Genomic DNA, 27,288 nt, shown 5'->3' with positions numbered 1-27,288 from the left:
ATGGAAGTCTGCAAGTGTTCTCATGTACAATTAATAAGTTTATGGACACACATGACCGAGTTGCTAATCTAACAGCAACCTCACCTGCAACCATTCTGTATTTTGGGGCATAAATGGGCTTGAATTGCTTTCTTTACTAACGCAGAGACGAGTCGCAGAGTCTTGACCTATGTGGTATGGATACACTGTGCTGCAACCCAAATGGTAGATGAGAATCTACGCCCCATGTACCTTTGCTGCCCTCGGTGAGTGTCTATGAGAGGTCCTTGGATCTATAGCTGTGGGTACAAAAATGCATAGCATTAGAGCTGCCTCCAGCTCCGTACTAATATTCTCTGAGCTGTGTGAATCGATGAACTCTTGGTTTGCTGAAACAAATGACTGTGGAAAACATCTGAGGCCTATTTGATCAAGTTTTTCACACTTTCTGTGTGAAACAGAGTTGGGAAAAGCGATTTTCTAGTAACCATGGAGTTTTTTTAAATAGCAGTGAGATTTAAAAATTAAATGAAAACATATGTAGTCCTAAAAAAAATTAAAGCGACTACATATTATATATATATATGTAATATATACACACTATATATATATATATACACACTTTCCCTATTTGCTAGTCCTTTTAGAGGTGCTTGAAACCGTTTGATGACTTGGCAGGAAGTCAAAGCTGCTGTGGCTGCTGTCTCTTCCTTTATTTTTCCCCCCTTTCACTCAGTAACCGATTTATTCAAGACTTTGCTCGACCTCACCCTCGAAACCGCGAGGGCTCGAAAAGCCCCCCCCCCCCCCTTCTTCCCAAGTATTCCCAGGGAAACGGCGGGCGTGGGCAGTGGGGGAGAGCCCTTTCTGCCGGCCCCAAACCCCCAAATCATGAAGAAATAGGAAACTCGGGGTTTGGGGGAGCCCCTCTCCTCACAGGGCGGCGGGCAGGGCCGGCTGCTGTGGGCGGGAGCGGGCCGGCATGGCCGGGAGGGGCGGCGGCGGGGCAGGGGTTGGGCGCTGAGGGGAGGCAGCTGCAGCAGCAGCAGCAGTAACAGCACCAGCAGCAGTAACAGCACTAGCAGCAGCAGCAGCAGCAGCAGCAGCAGCAGCAGCAGCAGCAGCATGCGCTGGGCGGCCCCGCGGCTCCCCAGCGGGCGATGGAGCCGTGCCCCCGCCGCAGCTGCCCCAGGAGATGGCGGCGGCTGTGGCGGCGGCGCTGGGCGCTGGCGGCCGGGCTGCTGGGGGCCGCGCTCGCTTTGTTCGCCTGCCTCCGGCAGCCGCAGCCCCGGGTCCCGACGACGGGCCGGGCAGGGGACGAGGTGACCGTGCTGCTGTGGTGGGAGCCCTTCGGCCGCCCCCGGCGCCCCGCAGACTGCCGGCGGCGCTACAACGTGACGGGCTGCCGCCTCAGCGCCGACCGCGGCCGGCTGGGCGAGGCGAGGGCCGTGCTCTTCCACCACCGCGACCTGGCCCTGCACGGAGCCCAGGGGCTGCCCCGAGGGCCCCCGCCTCGCCCCCCGCGCCAGCTCTGGGTGTGGATGAACTTCGAGTCGCCCTCGCATTCCCCCGGCTTGCAGGGTCTGGGCGGCGTCTTCAACTGGACCATGTCCTACCGGAGGGACTCGGACGTCTTCGTGCCCTACGGGTACCTCTACGCGCTGCCGGAGCCCCGGCCCTTCGTGCTGCCCCGCAAGACCAGGCTGGTGGCGTGGGTGATCAGTAACTGGAACGAGGAGCACGCCCGGGTGCGCTACTACCGGCAGCTGAAGGAGCACCTGGCCATCGACGTGTACGGGGCGCAGGGGCTGGCGCTGGTGGAGGGCAGCGTGGTGAAGACGGTGTCGGCCTACAAGTTCTACCTGGCCTTCGAGAACTCGCAGCACACCGACTACATCACCGAGAAGCTCTGGAGGAACGCCTTCGCCGCCAGCGCCGTGCCCGTCGTCCTCGGCCCCCGCAGGGCCAACTACGAGCGCTTCATCCCTGCCAACTCCTTCATCCACGTCGACGACTTCCCCAGCCCCAGGCTGCTGGCCACCTACCTGAAATTCCTCGATAAAAACAAGCCTAACTACAGGAGGTATTTTGCCTGGCGGAACAAGTACGAGGTCCACGTCACTTCTTTCTGGGACGAGCATTACTGCAAGGTTTGCGAGGCTGTGAGGACAGCTGGGAATCAAGTCAAGACGGTACGAAATCTGGCCAGCTGGTTTGAAAGCTGATGTTCCTGGTGGGTGAGGCTTGCGTGGTCAGCCTCCCTGAGCAGCAGCCTTCACTAAGGCATGAGGAAGGCTGCATCTCGCAGAGATCACCACCTTAGCAAAGTTAGTCATCCGTGAGAGAGACGTACAGATATATGTAAATAAGCTGGGGGAAAAAAAAAACTACAAAATGAAGATTTTTACTACAGGGCAAAATCATGAAAGTACAGAGAAACATCAGGCAAGAGGATTCTTCAAGAGCAAAGTTAAAGTTCCAGAAGTCATGCAGATCTGAAACCTTTGCAGTTGTGCACAGCTAAATGTAAATAAAACATGCCAAGTTCCTTGGCTGTACAGCTGAAACCAATTTTGTCAGCTATGACAGCTTCCTGGTCTGTGAAACTTTCTTCTGCTTATAGGGGATACGTGATCAGTGCTGGCTTTCTGCATTCCAAAGACAAAAGCAAATACTTTTAACAGTGATTATTAAGAAAATCCAAGTTATTTGCCGACAAATGCTGAGCCGCAAGTGTTGAACGTAAGAATGTGATGATACGGTAGCACTTTTTAGCAATGTGTTAAATTGCAGCAGCCAAATAATAATTCCTTGAGCCAAATAAAAGTTCCGTTTAGGAAAAAGTGTATGGAAGGGTCTGTGTGGGAGTGGAACGAACAGCTCAGATGATATAAAGTAATTCTTCCACTCCCTACCCAAACCATGAGCACATTTGTCCTGTATGAAGGCAGAGAAGAGCTGCAAGTACAGGAAAAGACAGAATGTAGAAATAAAGTTGGAATGTTTCCGCCCTCCCTTTTTTCAGGAATTTGAAAATGTTTACAGGAGTCTGCATGTTTTTCTCTGCAAAATTACTGCCATATAGGAAAAAGCAGGGAAAGACTCAGAACCGCAGGGTTTTTTATTACTGTATTTAATATGTATACAGAAAGGCTAACTTATTTCTCTAGTATCATTCAAATGTCTTATTGTATAGCAAATGCTTTGGTGCATGGCATGCATTTTTAAAAATTCTGCCAGGTGACAGACTACTCAGAGTGCCAGCTCTGTTTGTGAAACAATTATTACAACAAAAATCTCAAAGTCCAAGTCTCAGATCACTACCTTCCAGAAAGGAAATTACGGTAGAGAATACAATCTAAACCGTTGTTAAATACAGGTTGTATGAGGGAAGTATATGAAGAGGGAGAGGAAGGATTTCTTATCTTTGGTTTTGAAGGTTTCTTCCGCCTTTTTTTTTTTTTTTTTTTTTTAATGTATAACTGGTTTTGTAGGCTAAAACTTGCTTGTGCACTGCCTACCCAGAACATTTACAGGAGGCGTTCCCTTTTAGACTCTGCCATCCTGCTGGACTAAGATCTTTGGAGCAGTCAGCGTGTGGTTACTTTTTGGTTGTTTGTAATCTTGCATACTGAAATCCAGAGAGGGTCTTCAGTTGCAGTTACTGATCCACAGGAACCTCAGCCCTTCCTGTCCTTTGCAGCTGTAAGATCTGGCGGCAAAAAAATGATAACCTACAAGAGTGCTGTAAAAATGATTAAGGGTTTCATCCTGCTCCTATTTAAGGCCATTAAATTATCCAGAGACTTCACCTGGAGTAAAATCATGGGCACAGAACAGGTGGGGAAAGATGACTTAGTTGCAAATAAGAGAGAGGTCAGTTTGTTGGCATTTGCGAGTCTTACTTAGGTTAGAATAGGATTACACTTGATTTGAGCAATAAGGGATGTCAGGTTAGGTGCTTAGAGCCATCAGCTGACAACCTACTGTAATTTATTGTAAATTACACGTTCCCATGATTAGGTAAGCACGGAACTAAAGATTGCTGAAAAAAAAATCTGAAATAATGATACAGTTTGTGAATAATTTGCAGAGATTTACGCCTTCGGATCTTGGTGGCTCCTGTTTTTATTCTCTCCTGCTTTTGTGGAAGGGAAGATGGGTAAAAGTACTTCATGAACGTGGCTGTTGTTCATTCCAGAGTTGCTGCAGAGATTTTATCAGGAAAGCAGAGAAGGTGGTCAGCGCAATGCAGAGTGCAGTAGAGGTGCTCCCTACTTACTGCTGCGCTTTCATTTAAACAGTTCCAAGGGATTCTTTAAAACAAAGGCATGCTCTTCATTGCACGGTCATCTGTTTCTCTGCCAGTGGTTAAAGCTCCCATAAAACTGATTTTGATAATTTTTAAAGTAGAAATCTAAGTATAACATTAACACTAACAGCCAAGTGTCAGGTTAATAGAATCTGTCTCTTTGATTTATCCATGTTTTTCTTTTTACTGTTTATCTCAGTTCATGTAAGCATATACAAAAACCTGATCTTAAAAGCAGTGAGCAGTCTCTGAAAACTAATAATTAAGATTGCACTACTTTTTATCAGCCTGCCAAAAAGTATATTATTTTATCAGTCCTTCCAAATTTTTTAGCATGTTCTAGAGGTTTTCAGACACACAATTTTTCTGTGTTACCATTAGTAATGCCACAGGCAGGAGATGAGGCTACAGGAGCATAGGAATTGCAACCGGGACTTTATTCTCAGCTGCTCTTATGGGAATCTTGGTGGAATTAGAGTTTTGTAAAATTCAGAAAACAGCTATGCAATGATCAAAGTGTTATTTTTGAATAAGATATCACAGCTGTGCTCTGTTTGTGAGTTGTACAATGATTATTTTAAAAAAACTGTATAATGAAAATGGCAGTCTTGTAATAATTATTGCAGAGTACTTGCGGGAGAAGAGAAGCCTTTTCTAGTTTCACAGTTCTTGCATAAGCACTACATACTTTTCCCGTTATCAAGAGGAAATTCAGACCTGGTCTACAGCTGCTGCAGGCAACAATACAGCATCTCTACAAATCCACTTTGATTTGTAGTTCAGCCACTCCATGGTCTATAAGAAATAAGCTAATAATTAGAGTAGTGCTGTAAGCTGAGCACTGTCTTTTGTAATTCCCAAGTGAACTGAGCCCAAGGTCAATGGTAAATAAGAATTTTATCTTAGCAAATCGGGTTGTAGATGAGGTACCAAACTCCACAAGATATTGCAGGTGGTGTATGTAATGGGTCTATGAAAATCAAGCAAATTATCTTCTATTCTAAATAGACAAATCTTTTGTAACACATTTTGAAAAAAAACTGTTTTATTCCGTGTATTAAAATGTTGGGGAGGAGGGAGGAAAGGAAGATGATTATGTTCTGTTTTTCAGAAGGAGAAGAGTTGATATTACCCTTTGATTATAAGTGGAATAGAGAACTGTGTGATCCTTTCAGCTACATAACGTGTCTCAGGGAATTTTATACTGTAAAGTCTCTTCATCTTCGTAGAGTGGAGTAACTTTGTATTAATCATGTAGATTAACACTCAATAAAATTACAGAAAGGAAGTGGCACAAAACGACCCTATTTTTGTATTTCTTTGTGTGTTATGAAGGGTAGCTGTAGAAAACCAATTTTTAAAGAAAAATTCTTTTCATGTTTTCCACCTTTTAATCCAGAGAAGTGGCTTATTGTTCTCAAATTAGTCAGACTGTCTGAGGTTAGGAATGAGACCTGGTTGTGCCAGGGGAAAAATATTTTCGCAGGAGAGGCTGTACGGGGTTATTTTCACTATGAAAAGGAGCATTTATTGAAGTTGGATGTCTGCTGGAAAAAATGTCATTTAAAACAACAACGAAACCATCCAACAAACTCTCTCTTCACCTACAGAGAATTTGAAAGTCCTTGGAGTTTTTTTTTCTTAAATTTCAGAGTGTAACAGAGATTGGGGTTGGCGTTCAGCACGTAGAGCGACTCTTTTAGCTGCAGCTTTTTTCACGCTTGTTCGTTGACGCCTTCAACCGAGCAACAAAAGACAAAGAGCCCCAAACCTTTTTCCCCTAAATTTCTCAACGTTTTTTGCAGCAAAGGTGATTGATGGCCTCTCTCTTTATTCATCTTCTGTTTCACGGAGTGGGGAGTTTTGAGTAAGTTTCAGCACTTCTCTTGAAACTTCCACCCCCCTTCCCCAGGATGTGGTAAGTGCTGCAGTGCTCGCTTTTTTTTTTTTCCTTCAGGTGGTTTGTGCTGTGTCACCACCACATTTAACTTTTGTAAACCAACTGCTTGTTTACCTGTGCCCAAGACGGGAAATGTTTTTCTGCTGGTTTTCCAACTGTGATTGGACTCTGGGTGGTGGAAACGGGTGGAAATACTTATCTGCCAAACATTGGGTACCATTTGTTCAAGCTTGTCTGCTGACTTTTAAGTAAGATGTGAGTTATGCTTGATTAGTTTTAAACTCACTCTTTATCCAGCAATCATATAAAATGGTATTTGTTTTCAGAGTGTAAACAGTCGAGCTGGCTCAATCTGCAATCTGTTCAAGAGAACATGGTGACTTAACATGGATTTAAGTGGTACTTAACTAAAGATAAACCAGGATCCAAGTCTAAACACCTATTTCTAATCAGGAAAAAAAAAAAAAAGGTTATTTGAATATTTCAAATATATCTTGTAACTGACTGTTTATCAGTTATGCTCCATATACTCCTGTGCTTTCTTCTGAGGCCAGTTTGGGAGTGATACCTGAGGCCACAGTACCTATGCCTCTGCTAAATTCTGCAGATGTTCTGCCTTACAGTTCCTGCTGTTCCTAAGGGCCTCACTGCAAAGACTCCGAGACGAGTAAGAGAAAACCTGGTCCTCGGGAGGCTTTGGAAGCTGCGGGGATTCAGCAGTGAGGTGCTCAGAGCGCTCAGGAAGCATTCGGAAACCAGGAGCCCTGTACAGTGGGCAGTTTTCTCTTAAGAAGTCAATACTGCCCTAAACCAGTAAAGTCCTTCAGGGATTTCAGGTCCTTGGAATTATGTAATTGTATGGGTTAAAATTCTGTGAAGAGAGTTAAAATTGGACATTATTGTAGTGACACTTAGGATTTTAATAATGTCCTTTTAATAACTATCAAAAGGCAGTGCAAAACTTGAAACCTGGAGCATCTGTATTTTCCCTATTGTTTATTAAACCATCTTTTGAAGTTAATCAGCCTGTGGCTTGGCTGTATGCGTAATGGCAGTCGGCTCAGCATTTACATCCTCAAATTTGACACCAGAGTAAAAAACATTCTAGGCGTTTTGGATGATGGGACGCTAAGTCCGGGAAGAAACAGCATTAGTGATTTATTTATGAAGATTATATTACCAGGTAGCCCTGAAGATTTCCAGTCCTTTATTCCTCAGAGACGGACTATGAGCACAAAGACCTCACTCAGTATGTCTGCGCTGTGAAAAAATGAGTCAGGTTAAGTACAGCAGAAGTTGTGCTGCGTTCAAGCTCTCATTGAGCACCACCAGGCATATTCATAAAAAAAAGCCACAGGTTTGCTGTTCACTGCCCAGCCTGTTCAGTGTGGTGAGGAATATTTTCTGCACCGAATTTTTGGAGGAAGAGCCTGAACGGTGCTGAGTTACTCTTCATTCACAGTGGCTTCTTATTGCAAATATAAAATTGCTGCCATTATGTTGAATCTATTCCTAAACGCAGGTATTAAGTGGATTCTCCCACTCTTCAAAAGTACTTTAAATAATAACAAGAATTAAAAAAAATATATTTCACTGATGTAACTGGAAAAGGAAAGTTGCTCTTGGATTTGATTCCCAGAGAGTACTCCAGGTGTGCAAAGCTGTGACCTGAAGCTTGCATCCTGGGCTTTATCTGCTTGTTCCTACTTCTGCCCCTGCAAGACAAGAAGAGCCAAAGTTGCCACCACCTCCTCTGTCTCTTCTGCTGCGGCCTTCCGTTCCGTTCCCATCCTTGTTCTGGCTGATGCTTTTAGTACAAGCTCAAGAGAGAGCTTGACAGTGCAGCAGGGAAATGAAGAAAATGAGCGAGATCTTCCCAATCACGCTTCCCAATTTACAGTCTTCTTAAACGTCTTGACAAAAGGTGGTTGTGCTAGGGGAGGCACAAGCTAGTTTCAGACCTTTTTTGCACCTGGAGAACTGCTAGTTATCTGGGATCGTTGTAGGAGAGGACAGAAAACACATCCCTTCTGTCCTCATCACTTTCACAGCCTGAGGTCACCTCTGTTGGACCACAACTGCCCTGTGGAATAAGAACCTTTCAGAATACCATGGAAAGCAGTAATCCAACTAAAATTATGGCTGTTTGTCCGAGGGTCAAGTGCTTATGACTCCATTTCACGTCAGTAAGAGTTTGGACACTGCTCGCATTGGAAACAGGATTCCATTCATTTTGCATCTGCCCTTGATAATGGATAAAATTAGTCATTAAAAACCCTGCTTTATCCACAGCGCAAAAAACGAACATTCTGCCAAGTTGTGTGAAGCTACTGAGGTAACCTCATCCTACGAGTTATGGCTGTTTACTTTATTCTTCTCCTCAGTGGCGAATGTTCAATTTTCAATAAAACTCCCATTGTATCCCATAAAAAACGCTTGAGAGAGAGGACGAGGAGGGCAGGGTTCAGTGCAGGAAGATGCAGGGCAGAGATGGCAACTGAAATGCTCACTGGGACAGCCCCAATTAATATGGAAAAAAAAAAAAAGGTGTGGGTGTCTGTTTTGCTTAATTTATTTTTGTATTAGCCCTGGAGGGAAAGACATTTCCTGAAACTTGACAGATTCTAGCAGTGTTTTTGTCTCACACAGTAACCTCTCCTGCACGAGGTGCCTTTCTGCTTCAAACTTTACAAGGAGCTAGGAAAATGAGATCAAGCTCTTAAAGACGGAAAACAGCTTGTCCACCTTTACTTCCTAAGGCGCTTCATTTCATTCTTGAAATAGTAGTAGTTGCTAATTAATTAGTATTAATAGTACTAACAGTAGCACTAATAGTACGAATAGTAGTACTAATGTCTTCGGAAAGCCACCTTAGATATATTTTGGGGTTTACAGATGATGCCATTCCTTCAGTTTTGATATTTAGTTTTCACTTCAGATTCTTCGCCTGAAGCTGTATTATAGCTTGGCATTACAGTTTAGCCGTTTCCAGTTCTACTAATTAGAAAGTTACTGAAGCGAGGAATAGTTTACAGCAGCTGGTGAGTTAGTAGTAAACATTTTTTCATCTGCGATACCTGTATGGAAGAGAGGAAATCTGGCCTGCTCCAAGCCAAGGAGTCCGGAAAGCCTGTCTGCGAACCACAGCTCTGCCTCGTCGTGGGCTGCAGACCACCGACGGTGAGACACCACCCACAGCCGGTTTGCCAGGAGCGGTTCAAAGCCCAATGCGTGCCCCAAAATTTTCTCTTCTCACCCCGTTCAGGTTGCTGACCAGCCCTGCCCGGCAGCGATGCGTGGGGCTCAGGGAGGCACCCACCAGGTGACAGCGCTGGAGGGACAGATGCCGAGGGGATTCAGGTCAGTGTTTCTGCCCACACAGCACCTGGGCTGACGCTGCAGCTTGCGGCATCTTCTCTCCCTTCTGGACACCTGGCTTAGGGTGTTCCGGGGCAGCCCCCAGTGGCGGCGTCAGCGCAGGCGGTGTGAATGAACGGCAGGCCTGGCCACGTGTGAGGCAGAGAAATGAATGTCACCAGAGGATTTTTTTAAGATGCTGAAGTATTACTTTGAGACCCAGTGCCTGAAGAACTTGAGGAATGCAAAGAACTTCACAGCGCAACGCAAGAAGAGACCATTTTGATGTCAGGCAGGGACTGTGTCGTAGCTGGGCCTCAGCGGGTTCCCATAAGCTCCGAGGCTTTTTTCCACATGCAGCAATCAGAAGAGAGCAAGAGAAAGCAAGGGCATCACCAAGGCAATAAAAGAAATGTGATAGATGAAAAAACTGCAGGAACTTGGGAAGCTGATGAGCATCCCCTGGTGACCTGACCAGGGCTGGGGGGCTCCCTTTTGGATCTCCCACCCGGGAGCAGTTACACCCTGAGCACACCAGCAGGGTGTGCGATCCACTCTGCCCCTAGGCTGGGCATCAGTAGGACCACCAGGACACCGAACAACAAGCTAAGGTTAATTAGCTGGCTAAACTAATGACCATCAGTGTCTGCTAGCTGTGGGACAGCTAGATACGGACAGATGATTTATGGGTTTAAATGTTTTCTCTGTTCCTATTGCTCTAGGGGTTGATTTATCTCCCTGTGCACTTTTCTATTACACATCTGCTGTGGGCCGTCTTCCACAGCGCGCTTTCATTTCCCTCTTCATGGCCTGCTCGGCCGCTTGGGCAGTCAGTCCGGCCTGACGGGCTGCGGTACTCAGCTCGGGAGAAGTACTGTCATGGAACAACCGGTATGTATGAGATTTTCTTTGTTTGGTGGTGTTTAGGGATTGCAGATAGCCAGGCTGGGGAGTTATCAAGCAACTGAGATCAGAAGGAAAGTTTGGCGAAGAAATGAATGATGTATGTCTTTGCCTTAACCACAGCTTAATCATACCTGAAGGATGGAAGAGCTTCCAGAAGGCAAGTGTCTCGAAATGGCAAACTGACAAAACTCCCCATATATGTACTGTAATGTTCTCCACAACAGTAGCAGAAATGGAGATGGGGAAGATCTCCATTTCTTTTTTATAAATTCCTGTTTCTCTGCAAATTTAGATTCAGTCCCTGACTGTCTCAATCCCTGACTCCCTCATCTTGTGCCTCCTCACATAACGTGTTCACCTGCTTCATCTCTCTTATCTGCAGGGGGGATCCAGACTGGTTATAATCTTCCCTCAAGGTTACCCACTTGCTGTTGATCGTTTCCTCTGGCAGATGCGGGGGACCAGGAGCAGGCAGTGAGCCGTGTGCTGGGAGCACCGATGGCTCAGATCCCATGCACACATCTGCCCACAGGATGCGGAGCCAGACCTGGTTGCACAGGTCAGCCCTGTGAGATGCCTGGTGCTCCGAGGCACCCCTGTGCCCCCCATCTTGTAGTTTGTCTAAGTACTTGAATGGCATTATTTGTGGTGCACTGCCTCTGTTATGGCAGATTATATCTGAGACCCACATCCTTAAAAAACCCACAAGCTAAACTCACAAATAAATCAGCACAGTGATCTCTGGATACATCCCTTACGAGGTCTTGGGTAGCGCAGAAAGACTGCACCACTGCAGGCCATCTCCTGTTTGTTTTCTTGTGAATGACCTCATTTATTTTACAGAAGCTGCAGTGTCATCTTGTCTGAAGAGAAAGCAGCTTGCTTTTTTCCTGATGCTACCTGCTGGTGTATGTACAGGCTGCCCGAAAAGATCTGGCTGCTTGGGATATTGGTGAGCCACATGCTGCTTACACTGTCTGCCAACATGCATGCGTCCTCTGGATTTCAAAAGTGTGCAAGTTTTTTGGACACGTTATGTGCTAGGAAGCCAGAAATTCAAGCAAAACTGGTAAATTTTTCTATGTCATGTCCATTTTTCTAAGTCTAGATTGGGACCAGTGTTTTAAATCGTGCTGAGATAGCACAATTACTGTACTGGTGCGCTGTGCTGCGCTGCCTCTGCGTATCTGGCACGTACGCTGGTGTAGCAGCTTTAAGGCTGCCACGAAAACAGAGGCAAATAAACAAGGGAATCGAACAGATTTCATCAGTTCAGGTGAAACAGCTCCTTTATTGTAAAGCTTTAACCTGAGAACGGAGAAGATAATTGTAAATGGGTTATCTAAAGTTGCACAAATACCAGGCAGCTTTAGTACCTGTTACATGGTTATCCCAGTGATTGCAGTGTTGCTTCCAGCTGGAAGCTTAAATTTGAGCCTTGCAGCTCCAAGACGGAGCAGCTGAGAGCCCATCTGCTAAGGCAGGGCTCGCTTGGCAGAACACAAGTGGGGGGGGGGGGGGGCAACAAATTTCCTAACTACGCTGTGACTGCCCCCTCCTGCTCAGGCATGTTGAGGCTGGATGGCAGGTCCGTCTCTGGCGAGGTGGAGTTCACGGCCTTCAGTGCTTGCAAAGTCATTTTTCTGCTCTTCAGGTGAAGCCACAAATCCTAACTAATGTTTATTTATCTATAGGCTTTACTGTGTTATACGGATGCATATGTTGATTCCCTGTGGCTTACCCGCTGGCTTTAATTTGAAGTTTGCTACGAAAGAGCAGCACATGTATCATTTCTATGTATTATGAATGGGCGATTTTGCTGCAAGATGCTTCGGCATCAAAGATCCAGCAGTCAAAGCAGAGTGCTACACCATCCAGACTTGGACCACTAAGTTTCACTTTATATTGAAATTGAGGCTAATTGGCACATGTGTAGGAACCTGTATTTGTTTCAGGAAGTCAGCATGCAGGAACTGGCTTTTACTGGCACACCACCTTTCCCCGTTTGAGCTGAAAAAGTGCCTGTGTAAGCCCACTGGTGGATTAGAGCTGTAGTGGGGGCAAGCAGGAGGGGCAGGAAATTGGGGAGGGACAATGAACAGTGGGGAACATGACGGGGGAGGCAGCATTTGTGTAGGTGTGAGCAGGATCCAGGCGCTGGGTCAGGCACGGGGCTGGCACCCGCTCATAGTGCTGTCTGCACGCAGCCCTGCTGCCTTCACCAAGGTATTCGTAGGAAGAATGAAGTCCTCCAATGCATTTGCAGTCTAGATACACCTCGGCACATGGAAATGCTAAAGAAATATGGCCCAGATGATTGACAGGTCAGTAATAGCACAAGGAGTGTCTGGCTGGTTGTCGGGAGCCTGAATTTGGTCCCAAACCTAATTACAGGGGGATGGTGGCTTTGTTCTCACCGAGGGGTCTGATGCGTTGTCCCTCCTGGACTCGTCTCATTTCTCCTGGTGCTCTCAGTATATTAAAGCCTTCTATATCGATCCCTCTAAAATGCTACAGCTGGATGAAAGTAAAAGTATGCATTAGTCTCAGCAGCATCTCACCCGTCTGGTTTAACTGGAGCAGGATAAAAAACGCCAGCGAGGCAATCGACTGCTGTGGGGATATTGAATTTCCAGGGCTGTCACTCAGCCGATTTCACAGGTACTGCTCCACTCTGCTGGGTGAAAATAAGTTCAGTTATATCTCAGGTTACTTGGTATTTTAGCTTTAAGCTAAAAGAATTTATGGCTTTAGTGAAAATGTCACAGAAACTTCTCTCGGCTCCTGCCTCCATGAAGTCGGTATAAAACACGAGAAGGATGTCTGAGGAGTTTCAAAGTCCATGTCCAGCCTCGGCATCCTTCCCAGCTGACAGAGCCATTGCACTTGAAAGCTTAGGGCCCTATTGTAGGCATTTGATCTGCTCCTCAAACAGCAGCTTGCACTCTTTATTGGCAATAACAGGAATTCAGTCTCTCCGAGCCAGGAGGGTATGTGGCCAGGCTGTCCACACGCAGCCGGTGCGGTGTAGGAAGGGGACAGCAACTTCTGGAATCTATTTCATTTGCTCCTTGGGTTTATTCCAGCTGGTGGAGTGGAAGGAGCTTATCTGTGTCCCCTACCTTTCTGATAAAGGTCTCAAACTAGTCTCTACAATTCATATAGGCGGTATTTTTTGTCCTTTTCATATGCTGGAACTAGGGCTTTTTCCTAGTGTCCCGGTGTTCTGGGACACAAATTCACCGCCTCGTGTATCAGTTACTAAGATACCATTTTCCATCGAAGCCAAGCTGAGGTATAGTGAGATAGCTTTTTCCATTAATAAAGTACTATAAGGTCTACAAAGAAAAATCTACCGTGGTAGTGCAGAGCGGCTGATGCTGGAGACGACACGAGCAGGTGGCAGCCTGAAGAAAGCAGAGTAGTGCTGTACGGACACAGCCTGGGCCCAGGGGCTCTGCTGGGACCAGCCACGGGCGTCTTTGCTGAGCTGATCCTCTCACGGGAGTTCTCCCTTCTCCCTGGCAGCACAGCTGTAACCCCCGGGCTTTGCCCTCCTGAGGAAATTTGCAGCACAGCGATGCTGATCTCAGCCTCTGCTGGAGAGGGGGACGTCTCCTTCGTGCCAGCACTCCCAGTCAGTTTGGCCTGGTGCATCAAAGCCATCTCCTCACCCAGCACTCACCAAAACATGGAAGGTCCCTACAGAGAATGGTTGGTGTCACCCGAAGGCTAGGTGCTGTGCCTACACGGCCACTGCAGAAATTATCTCGGGACAGGATCACTGCTGCAGCGCCAACCCGCGCTGACGTGGTGTTTGCTCCGAAAGCAGCAGAAAGCAAAATAAGGTCAGATTGTTCTTTCCACGAGCAGTGTTTACATTGCTTTAATTTAGTAATAGGTGTACATATTCCCGGTGCTTTACGTCCCTTTGATCTTTGTAATCACGCAAATTGCAGCACAAATAGAGCAGGGGCTGCAGGAAGTAACGCTGTGTTGCGTTCCTGTGCTTGCAGTGGGCATAACCTCGTGGATTTCATTTCTCCTGGACCTAAATGCATGAACTTTGGCTGTGTCAAGAATAAAAATACTGGGGAATAAAAATACCAAGGTCACTTGCTCTGCATCTCCCCTATTTTCAAGTGGAATTTCCTACAAAGTGCGTGTGACGTGGTATTTCTGACCAGTTTTGAGCCAGATGACAAGTTTAGTCCAAGGATGTAACATCACAAAGCGTGTGGTGGAGTTGTGGGCTTTACACGAGCTTTGTCCTGGCTTTGAACGGCAGCTCTGCTGCAATACCTCGAGCTGACTCTTAACAGGAGCAATATACATCAGCGTAGGCTTTTAGCAAAAACTTTAGGACGTTTTCTCTCGAGCTAATGAAGCAAAGAAGCTCAGAGTCTCAGAGAAGCCCACGGCCCCAAAGCAGAGCACAAGGAGATGGCAATGGGGAATGTGTTTGTGTCTGCGTGCAGCAAAGCACATCCCGTGGCAGGGATGTGTACAGGAGCAGAACAGGGGCTGCAGCCCCTAGAGCAGGCAGAGAGGCACTGAGCTGCTCAGTGCTGGTGGCAGCCGTCACTACCTGTCCTTGGCCAGGCTACTACGTAGCTTTTGGGTAAAAAGAAGTGGTTTTTTTTTTCTTTTTTTATTTTTTCCTTTCTCTCTGGAGATGGTGCTCCTTGTTCTCTTTGAAGCTTAATAGGGCATTAATTTGCCCTCTCATGCATGGCTGTCCAGAGTAAAACCTCACGATAATGGGCTGAAGCGAACAGAAGAACACTTGACCTGCACAGTAAAGAACGACTTGCCCTAATCCTCCGCCCAGCTTTTATATGCCGTGGAGAGAAAAACCTCCTGAAGAGCAACACATGTAGTAGCTAATGAAAGCCCCTGCTAGCAGTGTCCTTCTTAATAGGAAGGGCAGGTTTCTAGCTCAGAAGTTGTTATCGATTTTAAATAAGACAGCATTGAACAAGAAGAGTCACACGGGCTCTTTGGTCGCACATCACACAAGTGGCAGCCAAGTCAGGCACAGGGGTGTAATTGTCACTCCTCCTCCTTGGTCCTTTCCAAAAACCAGGTCCTTTATCTCAGGACTTTCCACACTGCATCACTGCCAGAGGGCTCTCATCCAAGGCCAGGGCTCATCTGAATGCCCACCTCTTTGTTCCGCTGCACTTCCTCAGGTCAGACGAGACGCAGGTAATCAGATCTCTGTTCAGTGACAAGCTGTGTTCCTTAGCAGGTATTGCAGAACATGCCCACAGAGACTGAGATCAAAAGCTTTGACGACTGCTTTTTTGCCAAATCTTCATCTAGCCTCCAATATTTTTGGTGTAATTAAAGTGCTAAGCTTCTATTTGGGACAACCACAAACACAGCTAACTGCATTAACGTTTCGCTCCAAACAGAAAGTATGCCCATGAACACACAGAAATACTGATTACACTGATTTTCTCTGTTTGGAGAACACACAGAAATACCGATTTTCTCTGTTTGGAGAACACTTAATTTTGTTTGTGTAGCAGGGGAATTGCCTATTCTCTTGTTGTCACATCACGTGTGACAGCTGGACCGGGCATGCTCTTGAAAACGGAATGGTTCCAATTAAAAGCCAAAAAATTTGGCTCGTTTTCTCTGTGGGTATTTACTCGCTTATCAGTCCTCCAACTGTATAGCTGATATCTTGCATTTTGCTGTCCTTTATGTTTTTGTACCTGTGCATTAAGAATTATAAAATGAACAAAGGGCTTGTCTAGGGCTGCCTGTGTCCCACCTCTGATAGAAACATGGTGTTTGCTGGTATCAAAAAGAAGCCATTCATACTTCCTGAAACATAAAATAAGAAAGGAAATGTCATATTAACAGCAGCCTTCCAGTACCGAGCTCAGCTTATTCACTGCTCCTTCAAATCCCAAGAGCGGAGATGAGCACGGTGGCAGACGATGGATATTATTAGGTCTGAGTCATTTCTGTTTCAGGAGGCAAGGAACTGACTTTTAACACAAATTGAGCATAAAATCAACCCTGCAAGCCCTGGCCAGAGCTGCTGTGGGAGCACCATCCCCGCTGTAACTGTATCACGATGGCTCAGAAATCTCAGATTTCAGGGATTTAGGAATCAGCAGAAAACAACCCATAGTCAGCCCCCTGTCCAACACACCATTAGCAGGAGTCTGGGGGGTTGTGCAGGGCAATGATGCTGCACATTCCCATGGTCCAGCCCCATGGCTTGTGTGCTTGTCCTGTCACCGCACCCCCTGACAAAGAGTCCCTCCCCAGCTTTCCTGTAGCCCCCTTTAGGTACTGGCAGGCCGCTGTAAGGTCTCCCCAGAGCCTTCTCTTCTCCAGGCTGAAGAAAGGCAGGGAAAAGGTTAAAGCTTCTTCCCTCTCTTGATTTTCTCTCTGTAAGCTTGCCGTTTTAGCTGAAGCGTTATGTATTGAATATCTGTTCTGTTGCTTCTTTCATGTCACTGCTTCTACACTGTGTTGGCTTTAGGGCATTAAAGCTTTTACTGAAGAGTAAGGTAAAGATGTGCTTTGGTGTTCTTGTGCATCATTTCTTTAATGTCTTGAATCTGTAGGACTATGCAAGTCTGGACGGGAGGACCGAGCGGATGCTGATGTTTATTGGCAGACGGTAAGAGCAGAGCAAGCCCCATTTCCCTGCTTGTGCAGTCCCCGGTACAGTGGAAGCCAGACCCAGACCAATAAATATGGTTAATGGTAGTGGTAAGACATAAAAATGGCAGTCCTGACTCACTGTTTTGTATTAGTCACGGACCCCATGAAAAGGTCCACTCTACATCCCTCCAACTGCCAAAAAAAATGAAAATAGCTCTGCTAATTTGGGGGCGAGTCGTTTTTCTTGTAACTCTTGAAAGATATTACTGTACTGAATGCTCAATGACTGCTGTGTTTTATCTGTGCTGCACAAGAATATATAGGAGGAATGGATATTTATCAGCCTGTAGCTTAATTTACCCATGCCTCTCCAACCAGCTATTTTTAGGAAGAGCTGAATTATGGCCGATATCTTCCCAGTGACTAGAGAAGGAGCCTAAAATGACCATCTCAGAGGCAGCTGTCTTTTGTAACCTTTTTGTAAGAAAAAAAAAAATAAATAAATTTTATAAAAATAAAGCACCACTTTTGTTTTCTGTTCATAAAATAATTTATCTTTGACATTTTCAGAAAGAGGAATTAATAGATTACACCGCCATACTAGTCATTAAGCTGACTGGGACAAGTTTAGAAAGATTAATGTTGCCTCCTGATCCTGTGTGCTCTGCTGGCCAGATGAAAAGCAATGAACTGCAATGAACCTTCAGATTTACTATTCATTTTGCAAACCCAGGGAAACCAGAAGACTGTAATACTAGCTGCATCTAAACTTCACCGGTCCCACAGGACCCAGTAAAAATGAACAATTTTATGCTTTTCTCTGTATTTCCATTTTCCCCCACCTTTTTCCACACTGCAGGAGAGGATGCAGCAATGCAAAGCCACATTTTTGCTCACGGGATGCTGTTGTGTGTCAGCTATCCCCTTATGCTTGGGGATAACTGGAAAATCAGCGCACGGCCGGCTGTGTGGCAATAAGCATTTTACAGGCACCTGCCTCTGGTGACAGCGATTTTCAGGGCTCTTTGCATTTGCTCTCAGCACAGTTGTGAAGGGGGTCCCCATGATCTTGGTCCTGAGTCTTGTTTTATAGCCCTTCAGAAGACTCCAGAAGGTTAGCTTAATGCTCATTTTCCCATATTTACTCGTTGCTTTACAGTTAGCTTTTTCTATTCTTCCACTTAATTTTGTCAGCAACTTCATAATGTGTGTTCCCATAAGGTAACAGATGTTGATGGCGGAAAATCTTTTTTTTTTTTTTTCTCATTTCAGGCTGCTTATATCTTCTTATGCTTTACCAAAGAAGATACCAACAGCACACGTTAATAGGAGTTAAGATATTAGTATTAAAAATGTTCCCCCCCTTTTTTTCATTTAGAACAGACTTCTGTAGGTACCAGCGGAATTGCAGGAACACGGACACGAGACTCAGTAGCTGAGGTTTGCTGAAGCTCGCCTCTATATCAATGACACGCGATCACAGAATTGTAGGGGTTGGAAGGGACCTCCAGAGATCATCGGGTCCAACCCCCCTGCCAAAGCAGGTTCCCTAGAGCAGGCTGCCCAGGTTGGCGTCCAGACGGGCCTTGAATATCTCCAGAGAAGGAGACTCCACAACCTCCCTGGGCAGCCTGTCCCAGTGCTCCGTCACCAAAACATGCAATGTTTGACTCCAGGTTGGATTCAAGGTGCCTGCTGCTTGCTTCGCTTTACAGCCTTGAGGATTTGCATGGAAAGGCTGAAGCATTTGATGGAGCAACCCCTCAGTTACAAGAGCTAGAAAACCACATGAAACTTAACACCGCCAAGGTAGATAAATTGGGATGCAATTTTGCATCTTTGGTTTGCTTGAAAAAGTAACAAACGAAGGCTTAATTTTGTTTAACTACTCTGTGCAACTTCCTGAGCTGAGCTACACACTGATGTTTAATGCATGGCCATCAGCCTGGCCAGCGGTTTTGCCATTTCCAACACCTTTTGATGTGATATGTGGTAAATCTTCTCCTGTGTGATATGTGGTAAGGTTGTAAAAAACCTCTCCTAATTGGAGAGAAGTTCTAAAGTCCTTCAAAGCTGGTGGCAATTCTTTGACTGTTTCTTTTTTTTTTTTTTTTTTCCCACCTCTCTAGATTTTGTTATCCTGGAATTTGATAATTTTAAAAGACTTTGCTTATTTTTTGTTTCTGCAAATCATCTTTATTTCTGCATTTTGTTTGTAAGCAAAACCCCTACCACCACACCAAACACAGCATTGTTACGGGGCTTTGGATACTCCAGATTCTTGATAGAAATTCTTTCTCCCGTTAGCAATACCTCTAATGGGAAGGAAAGCATGTAAGTGAAAAAAAAAAAAAAGCCAGTGCAGATGTTTTATGGGTAAGAAACAGGACATTTGAATTTTGTTTATATGCTGTTTTCTGGATGTCACGGTGTCTTGTGTATTATAAGCCCAACCAAGATTTCTGATGTAAGGATTTATGTGCTTGGGAATGTATTAAACATCATGTGGTTACCCCTTTTCTCTTTAGGAAAAGTATGTTGAGATGTGCATTATAAGTAAGGTATGAAGGACCTTGTTTTTGACATAGATTTGTCTCACTTTTTTCCTAAAGTCCCCTATTAATGGTGATTTCACTGACCTACACAAACACTCTGCTCAACCCTCCTTACTTTTGGGAAGCTCTCCTCAGGGCAGGATGCAGCCCTGGATTAGGGCGCTTAAATGAGGTGTTTAAATGTGAGGTGGGGGTCCAGGAACCTGTGGTGGTTTTACTCATCTGGGCCGCTGAGCTCCACCACAGCCGCTCTCTCACTCTCCCTCCCCAAAGGGAAAAGGGGAGAAAATATGATGGAAAGGGCTCAAGGGTTGAGATAAGGACGGAGAGATTACTCAACGGTTATTATCACGGGCAAAACAGTCTCAGAGAAGGGAGATTAATGTAATTTATTACCTATTACTAACAGGCTAGAGCAGTGAGAAACTAAAAGCAAACTAAAAACACCTTCCCTGCAACCATCCTGTTCTACCTCCTCCCCTGAGCGGCACAGGGGAACGGGGAATGGGGGCTTTATGATTTATTTGGGTTTTATGGATTTTTAGTGAAGTTCTTCATCAGCTTTGTTGAGGAGATGGTGAACGGAGCTTTTGCTTCCGTCACATGAACAAATTACCTGGAAATACAGGGGAAGCATGGACCAGCGTCCTGTAACACACCGATGGAGAAGACAGCTCACGATCCCATTGCCTGGAAAGGAGCTGGTTTCCATCTTTTGCAGCTAGGAATTGTTAACAGGAATTGTTAAGCAACTATTGCAAACCACTGGCTTTTTCCAAGGAAGCCCAGCCTCGTCTTCAATGCAGCTGTGTAATATATAGAAAAGAAAAATGTATTATTTGCTAACTTTGGCATGTTTTTGACAGCTGCTGGATGGTGGCTGCCAACAGCAACAATGCCTGCCAAGCCTGCAGAAATTGTAGGTGTTAACAACATGGGAAAATCCACGGCTGGTACATGGCAAAACGGTATCAAGCTGCTTTTGACAGGCAGGAGTTAATTTTTATTTAATCTAAAACTTCAGGCAGCACCTGTGTCGATGCTCTCCCAGCTCTGTGCTCGTGGTGAAACAGAAGGTGGCACTCCACGGTTGTACATGTGCTTGGGCTCTTGCACATAGCACGTTTCCAAAACAAGCACGCTTGTTGCCATAAGCCACCACAAACATAAGGCAGGGAACTCTGAGCATCTGGACCTGCTTGGGCTTATCCTCCTGAGTGCTAAGAGCTTTATGTGTTTCTACAAACATATAAAAAGTATCAGAAAAAGAAGTAGCAATGGCTATAGATTACATGGCAAAGGCCTCCTGAGGATGCGAGTGCTTTGGTCTAAGTCTAAGCCAAGGTGTTGGAGCCAGAGCATGAAATGATTGCTTTGTGTTATTCATGCAGTCTAAAGAGAGGTCTCTTCCGGCTTTAAATCTATAAAAAGGATGGACTTCAGCCTGCAGTCCCTATGAAACGGCGTCTTCCTCTCTGTGCCATCTAACGTGGCCGTGCGAGGGGACGCGTGTAGGGCAGGGAACCCCGGGCACAAGCCCTCAAGCTGCAGCAGAACGAGTCCATTGGGAACCCAGAGGGTGATGGCTGTACCCCAGTGACCCACTGTGGAGAGGAGAAGGGCTGTCACCTCCTTCCCCTCCACCCTACGTCCCCCTTACAGCGGCATGGGGGGACATGGGGCAGTGCTGGGGTCTCTTACCCCCCGGCAATGCCACTGCTGTGGGGATGTCCCCATGACACAGCTGGAGCTCGACTGGTCCCTGGCTGTGTGAAGACAATGAAACCTCTGGGGTACTCGTCGGCAGAATCCATTTAGGTGCCTCCAGGTGTTTTTTGAAAAAATTGGAGTCTTTCTTTATACAATATCTTGTGTGGGAGGGTGAAGTGGTGCTGGGTGAGGTCAAGCTGGAGCTGCTGGCAATGCTGTGACATGGGCAATGTCCCAGGGGCAGCGGGGTCTAAACACCGAGTGAGACTTGCCACGTTACCTCTCTACATCAGTTTATTCTTTGGCTTGGATAAGTGTGACAGAACCCATGTTTTTGTGCTTAAAACTTATTGTTTTAAGCACAAAAACATGTTTTCTGAGATACTCAGATTAAGATACTCTCAAATACTCAGATTAAGATATCCTACCTCATGGCAGAGTAGAATTGTGTCCTTCCCGTCAAACAAAAATGTGAGTTCAGGATGTGTATGTCCTTGCTTTCAAATAAATAAGTATTTAAGCAAGAAAGTGTATGAGATGATATATATTTTTTTTTTTCTGAACAGCCACCTCACTGCTTTTTGTTGTTTCTGCATTTATTGCCACAATATCAGGCACCCACAGGTGCACCAAAGTGAGATTACCTTCAGTTGCTATTTCCTGCTGTAAATCACAAAGAATTCAGCTGAAGCCAACGCGATCATTCCAGAGACAGATCAAAGCCACGCCGTGATATCTAAAAATGCAAGTTTCTGCGTGGATACCAAATAGCTGTATAAATGAAAGTGTTTTCCCGTTTGATGTGTTTCTGGAGTCATTTTCTCTCGGCTGAAATTCAAAGGGTGCTCGGTGCAGGGTAGGTGGACCCTGCTGTCTGCTCAGGTTTCCTGCTGCCACACAGTCCCTTAAACGTCAATGACCAGGGGGCAGCTGTGGTTTATGCTAGTGAGGTGTGGGCTCTTATCTTAGGGATTCAGAAAGCAGAAGCTACTTTTTAAACTCTCCTTGCAGGAAATGGAATGGAGCTGTTACCTGCTGTCTATATAAAAACTGTTCTAAAAAAAACTTTTTTTTTTCTTTTTTTTTTTTTTCTTTTTAACTTAGAGATTGGCACTGAAAAGTCTGAAATTAGACAGGCAAGCAGCTTATATGTCTTTGCTAATGTGTTGTGCTTAGGAGGCAGTGGTCATAGATACTCAGCCCTTCATCCTTTTATTTTCCAAAGTGTCTTTTTTTCCTTTGTTATGAGAGGCACTGGTCTCGTTATTTTAGTCTCTGTGCCAGCTCCGGGGAAGGAGCAGTCATCAGGGCAGATGTGATACCTACCAGCCTCACAAAAGAAGTAGGGATCATAAAATCATCTAGGTTAGAAAAGATCTTCAAGATCATCAGGTACGGCCAGCAACCCACCCTACCAAGTTCTACCACTAAACTATGTCACTTACTGCCATGTCCACACAGCTCTTAAATACCTCCAGGGATGGGGACTTCACCATTTCCCTGGGCAGCCTGACACAGTCCAATGGCCAAAGGTTGGCAGCACCGTACAGAAAAGCCATGTGTACCTAGGGTTGCTATTTCTTCTTAAGCGTCTCGAAATCTTTGCTGTGCCAAGACAGACACTGTTCTCCTGCACATCAGGTCAAGCTCCAAACAACTCCCCTGGAGGCAATGGGGCATCTGGATGCTACCTGAAATGCATAACATGGTGGATACTCTGAGGATTAGGACTGTTGTAGGAAGAGTGTTTGTACATAAAATAAAGGTACCTGAATCACAGAGTAATAGAATGGTTTGGGTTGGAAGGGACCTTAAAGCCCATCGAATTTGACCCCCCTGCCATGGGCAGGGACACCTCCCACCAGACCAGGTTGCCCAAAGCCCCATCCAGCCTGGCCTTGAGCACCTCCAGGGATGGGGCATCCACAGCTTCTCTGGGCAGCCTGTGCCAGGGCCTCACCACCCTCTGAGGGAAGAATTTCTTCCTAATATTGAATCTAAATCTCACCTTTTTTAATTTAAATCCATTCCCCCTTGTCCTATCACTATACTCCACTGTAAGGTCTCCCCGGAGCCTTCTCTTCTCCAGGCTGAACAACCCCAACTCCCTCAGCCTGTCTTCATAGGAGAGGTGCTCCAGCCCTCTGATCATCTTTGTGACCTCCTCTGGACTCGCTCTGGTACTTCCATGTCCCTGTGCTGGGGTCACAGAAACAGTGAGATTCAGAGCACCTGTGCATCATATGAATGGAGGGCTTGCTCTGGCTGCAAAAGCACTCAGGAAGGTTTGCGCTGAATGGAAGTGATGGGAGATGCTCTCTGCTCCTCCACGCTAAGCCCGATGTGAACAGAAGGAGTGGAGCTTTCATTTTCCAAAGCCAGGCTTCATTTTACTTCTTCATGTTGTAGAAAATTATTCTGTGTTCATGGGTTTACAAGCTTTTTAAAATCATCTTTGTTCCAATTGTATTTAACCAGTCTAATCCCTCTTAAAGTGCTTGATCTTGTATAGCACATCCTCAGGTTTATATATAATCAGTACTTACTGTTGGCAACAGGCAGGGAAAATGACGACTAGAGTAGCAACATACATGCTAAAATGAGATGAAAGCTGAAAAAACAGCGAGGGAGATGTGGTGCAGGTAAAAATAGGAGAGTTTAAGAGCTGTGCAACAAATCAGCAGTATGGAAAAGGCAGGGAAAGTGGGCACCTGGGGCTCGGAGCGATGTAATTTTCTATAAAAAGCAGTGCCCTTCTCACCCAGCACTGGTCTCCCAGCTGCACATCCCTCTCGGGAGGTGACGGAGTCCCCTCGGAGGTGTTACAGCACCACGAGGCTCGGAACCTGCTGGTGCTTCTTCTGCACACTCAGGGGACCAGCAGACGACACAGGCAAACCATAAAGATGTCTCGTCTTCGGAGGGCTCGCATCGGGTTAGTAGATGCAACCCAGTCTAATCTGCTGGTATTTTTTTTTCTTGCGTTATAAAGGTGGAAATGAAATGCAGCCAGATTCTTTGGAAACTCAGGTTTGCTCATTTGATAGCTGTTTCTTTTAGGATTTTGTTGGTGTACTAAAATTCTTGTCTTTTATATCAAATAAAATGCTCTGCAGAAACAAAAAGGCTCATTTATATTGGGGATCTGGCCATGCAGCTCGTGTGCCAGATTTCCTTGACTGAACAAGCACTCCTGGCTGAGCAATCGTAATGGAAGAGCAGAGGGTGAGCTCACAAACCTAATTTTCACCTTAAATTGCGTATTTCTGTCTCTCCACATGCTGGGACTTCCCGCTAGCTGTTCTTTGAGGCAACTCGAAGGCAAGCGATGTCCTTACTTACACGACCAAAGGAAATCTGCTCCTGAACTCTTGGTAAGCGTGACATTTCTGAGAAGCCTGTGTACCCGTCAGCCCCTTACTCCTCTCTCCAGGCACGCAGGCAGGGTGATCCAGATGTGCAGGGGATGCTGTTCAAGGACAGGCAGTGAAAGGGGCTCACGGGGATGTGGCTGCAGCCAGCCCCAGGAGACGCAGCTGCAGATGCTCTGGCTGCACAGCTCTGCTTCTCCTGCCTGGGCAGGCGTGGGTCTGTGAGAAATACCAGGATTTCTCAGTTTGGGGATTTTGTGTCAAATATCCCAAACCGTGAGGTTTCTCAGAGGTGCCTGGGTTGGCTTAGCGGTTGTTTTCCAGTTTCAGCACCTTATTGCAGTGAAGAGCATCTCTCAGCCTGCATCGCTCTCAAGTGCTGTGTTGACTCTCAGAGCGCTCCGCCTCTGAGAGAGAAGCAGTCCCAGTCCAAACTGGTAACAAAAAAGGGACAGTCTTCTCTAAATCCTGTCTCAGAAGATGCTTCAGAGCTGGCAGTGGAGATGGAGCGCGTCCTGGCAGTGAGAGCCGAGCCTGCTGTGCTGGACATAGGTCTTGGTGCTTGCACGGGTCCTACACCCGCGTTTCTCTGCTTCGCTGAGCATCTTTCCTCGGTTCAGCTCCTGCTAGAGCTGGACTTACGTTGGGTGGTTAACTGCTTTCGACTGTGTTTGAAGAAGGTGTGTGTGCCTGCACAGACTCAGTTTCCAGGGCTAGAGTGGCTGAAGAAGGGACTGCTTCCTCAGCAGCTGCCACAAGCAGGTATTACTGCAGCTTGTTTTATATGCTCACTCTAGAAGCAATTTATTGTTTTTTAAGAACTGGTCACCCCAAAATATCAGGTTTTACCAAAAAAAACACCACCAAATCTGGGAGGGTTTAGAGCATGCATGTACTGCATGCGTGTTTGTTCGGGCTGCAGGTGCCGGTGCCGTTCCCGTGGCAGTGCAGCAGCGGGGAGTTCGGACCCACAGCCGGGCTGCTCTGCCTTTCATTCACACGGGCACTGGTTTGTGCAGCTTTTGGAAAAAATACAGCCTGACTTCTGGCCCTTAGGGAGGGGAGACGGAGAAGGAACAAAGCTTGCCTTTTTGACAGCTCAGAGGATGGAAACCTTAAAGCAGAAAAGCTGCCTACTGGTACCAGCATGACTGCAGGGGGACTGAGTCTTGCCCTGCAGCCTGCTCTGAAATTTGTGCTCTTGGGGCAAGGCTGTGATCGAATTGGGACTAGCTGGTTTAAAGCTATATGAGGTATTTTTTGTGCAAGGTGCAGTCATTTCTTTATTTTTTTAGGGTAGGCACGAAGAGGCCGTGGAGGAGGCGGTGGACCTGCTGCAGGCACCAGGGCTACAGGGAGCACTGGGTCCACATCTTTTGTAGAAACATTTGTTTTTCTTCCCCAGAACAGGACTAAAGTGAGTGTTCTGCATTTGCTCCCCCTGCCTGGCAGTGTTACCATCACAGGGGGCTCACCCTCCAGTGCTTCAGCTCCTTTCCTCCCAGCAGGATTTGGCCTTAAGCTGAGTCACCAGCTTGTTCAATCACAGGACATTTAAGCAGGCACCTTCAGCCTTGGTATGTGGGTATCATTTTCCAGCTGCCATCTGGTATGAAAAAGTAAGTCTATAAGGGACACGTGGAAATGGGAACGTTTCTCATTAAGACAACAAGAAATTAAAGGCTTCAGTGAAATTCACATGTGAAGCTTGATGTCTCACAAGGACATGTACACGAGTCCTGGTGCCTTCTTTGGTACTTTTGTTCATTTCTGTCCCTGATACTGAAGGCACCTGAAACTACCAGTGCCAAGGGGAACATGTTTTAGGAACACGCGGGTGTTTGGGGGAAGAGCAGAAAGCAGGGAGCATCCCCCAGGGTTAGCAGCAGGCTCTGCAGGGACGCTGCTCTATACAAGGAGACAGGCCAAAAACCAAACAGGGACAACCTCTTCCTCTGCAAATGAGCACTGGAAACACGTCAGCTTTTCCTTCACGTAGGTCCTGGAGGCTTAGTGGCCTGCAAGTGATGTCGGAGGTTTTGTCAGGCAGACGAACGCGGCGCAGCACCATAAGCAGAGAGTTAGCTGCCCATCCTTGGCTAGGCTCGCCTTGCTGCAAAGCTAAGCTTTATAAGCAAGACAGACTTGCCAAAGTTACTCAATATTTCCTCTTTGCTCTGTCTGGACTGGAAACTAAACTAATAACATGCACCTTGAACAAGTGCGATGAGCCTCAGACCTCAGCAGGCACTGATGCAGGGTTTATTGATGGTGTTGCCTTTGAAATGCTTGGCCATATGGGGTTGGGTCACCCATACTGTGAAATGTTGCTCAGTCTTCAAAAATGAGCAGGTGCTTAGTTATTTGGATAATGCTTTGTACATTTTCTCAATGTATTAGTAATAGGAAAAGTTTGTTTCTATGCTATTGATGCACCAACAATAAGCCTGGCTTTCTTTACTGTATTTTTTCCATCTTCTTTATTAAAAAAAAAATAAAAGCACTGTGCAAGTTCATACACCAGTGTAACTGAGCCACACCACTTGGTTTGAAGTGATCCATCACTGG

General features: G+C 46.1%; 1 protein-coding gene across 8 annotated transcripts; it reads left to right on the top strand.

Moving 5' to 3' along the window:
• The first annotated feature begins 979 nt into the window (after positions 1–979).
• On the top strand, positions 980–13,481 carry FUT4 (fucosyltransferase 4). 8 transcript variants are annotated; one of them, XM_080571352.1, is made up of 4 exons: positions 980–9,371; positions 9,457–9,551; positions 10,476–11,523; positions 12,149–13,481. In XM_080571352.1, the coding sequence occupies exon 1, from the start codon at positions 1,140–1,142 to the stop codon at positions 2,202–2,204; it is 1,065 nt and encodes a 354-aa protein (XP_080427478.1). In that variant the 5' UTR covers positions 980–1,139; the 3' UTR covers positions 2,205–9,371; positions 9,457–9,551; positions 10,476–11,523; positions 12,149–13,481. The 8 variants fall into 8 exon arrangements, with proteins under 8 accessions (XP_080427478.1, XP_080427476.1, XP_080427480.1 ...); XM_080571350.1 differs by having other exon boundaries at positions 980–6,158; positions 6,815–11,523; XM_080571354.1 differs by lacking the exon at positions 9,457–9,551 and having other exon boundaries at positions 980–6,209.
• The last annotated feature ends 13,807 nt before the right edge of the window (positions 13,482–27,288 follow it).

The sequence above is a fragment of the Anser brachyrhynchus genome (assembly GCF_964034855.1).
Source record: "Anser brachyrhynchus genome assembly, chromosome: 1".
Lineage (NCBI taxonomy): Eukaryota > Metazoa > Chordata > Aves > Anseriformes > Anatidae > Anser > Anser brachyrhynchus.
Note: the sequence above shows the minus strand (reverse complement) of the source record. Positions and strands in the feature narration are given on the sequence as shown.

What these genes read in the sequence shown, in the direction of transcription:
- FUT4 (XM_080571350.1), top strand. Translation starts at nt 1,140, where the DNA reads ATGGAGCCGTGCCCCCGCCGCAGCTGCCCCAGGAGATGGCGGCGGCTG.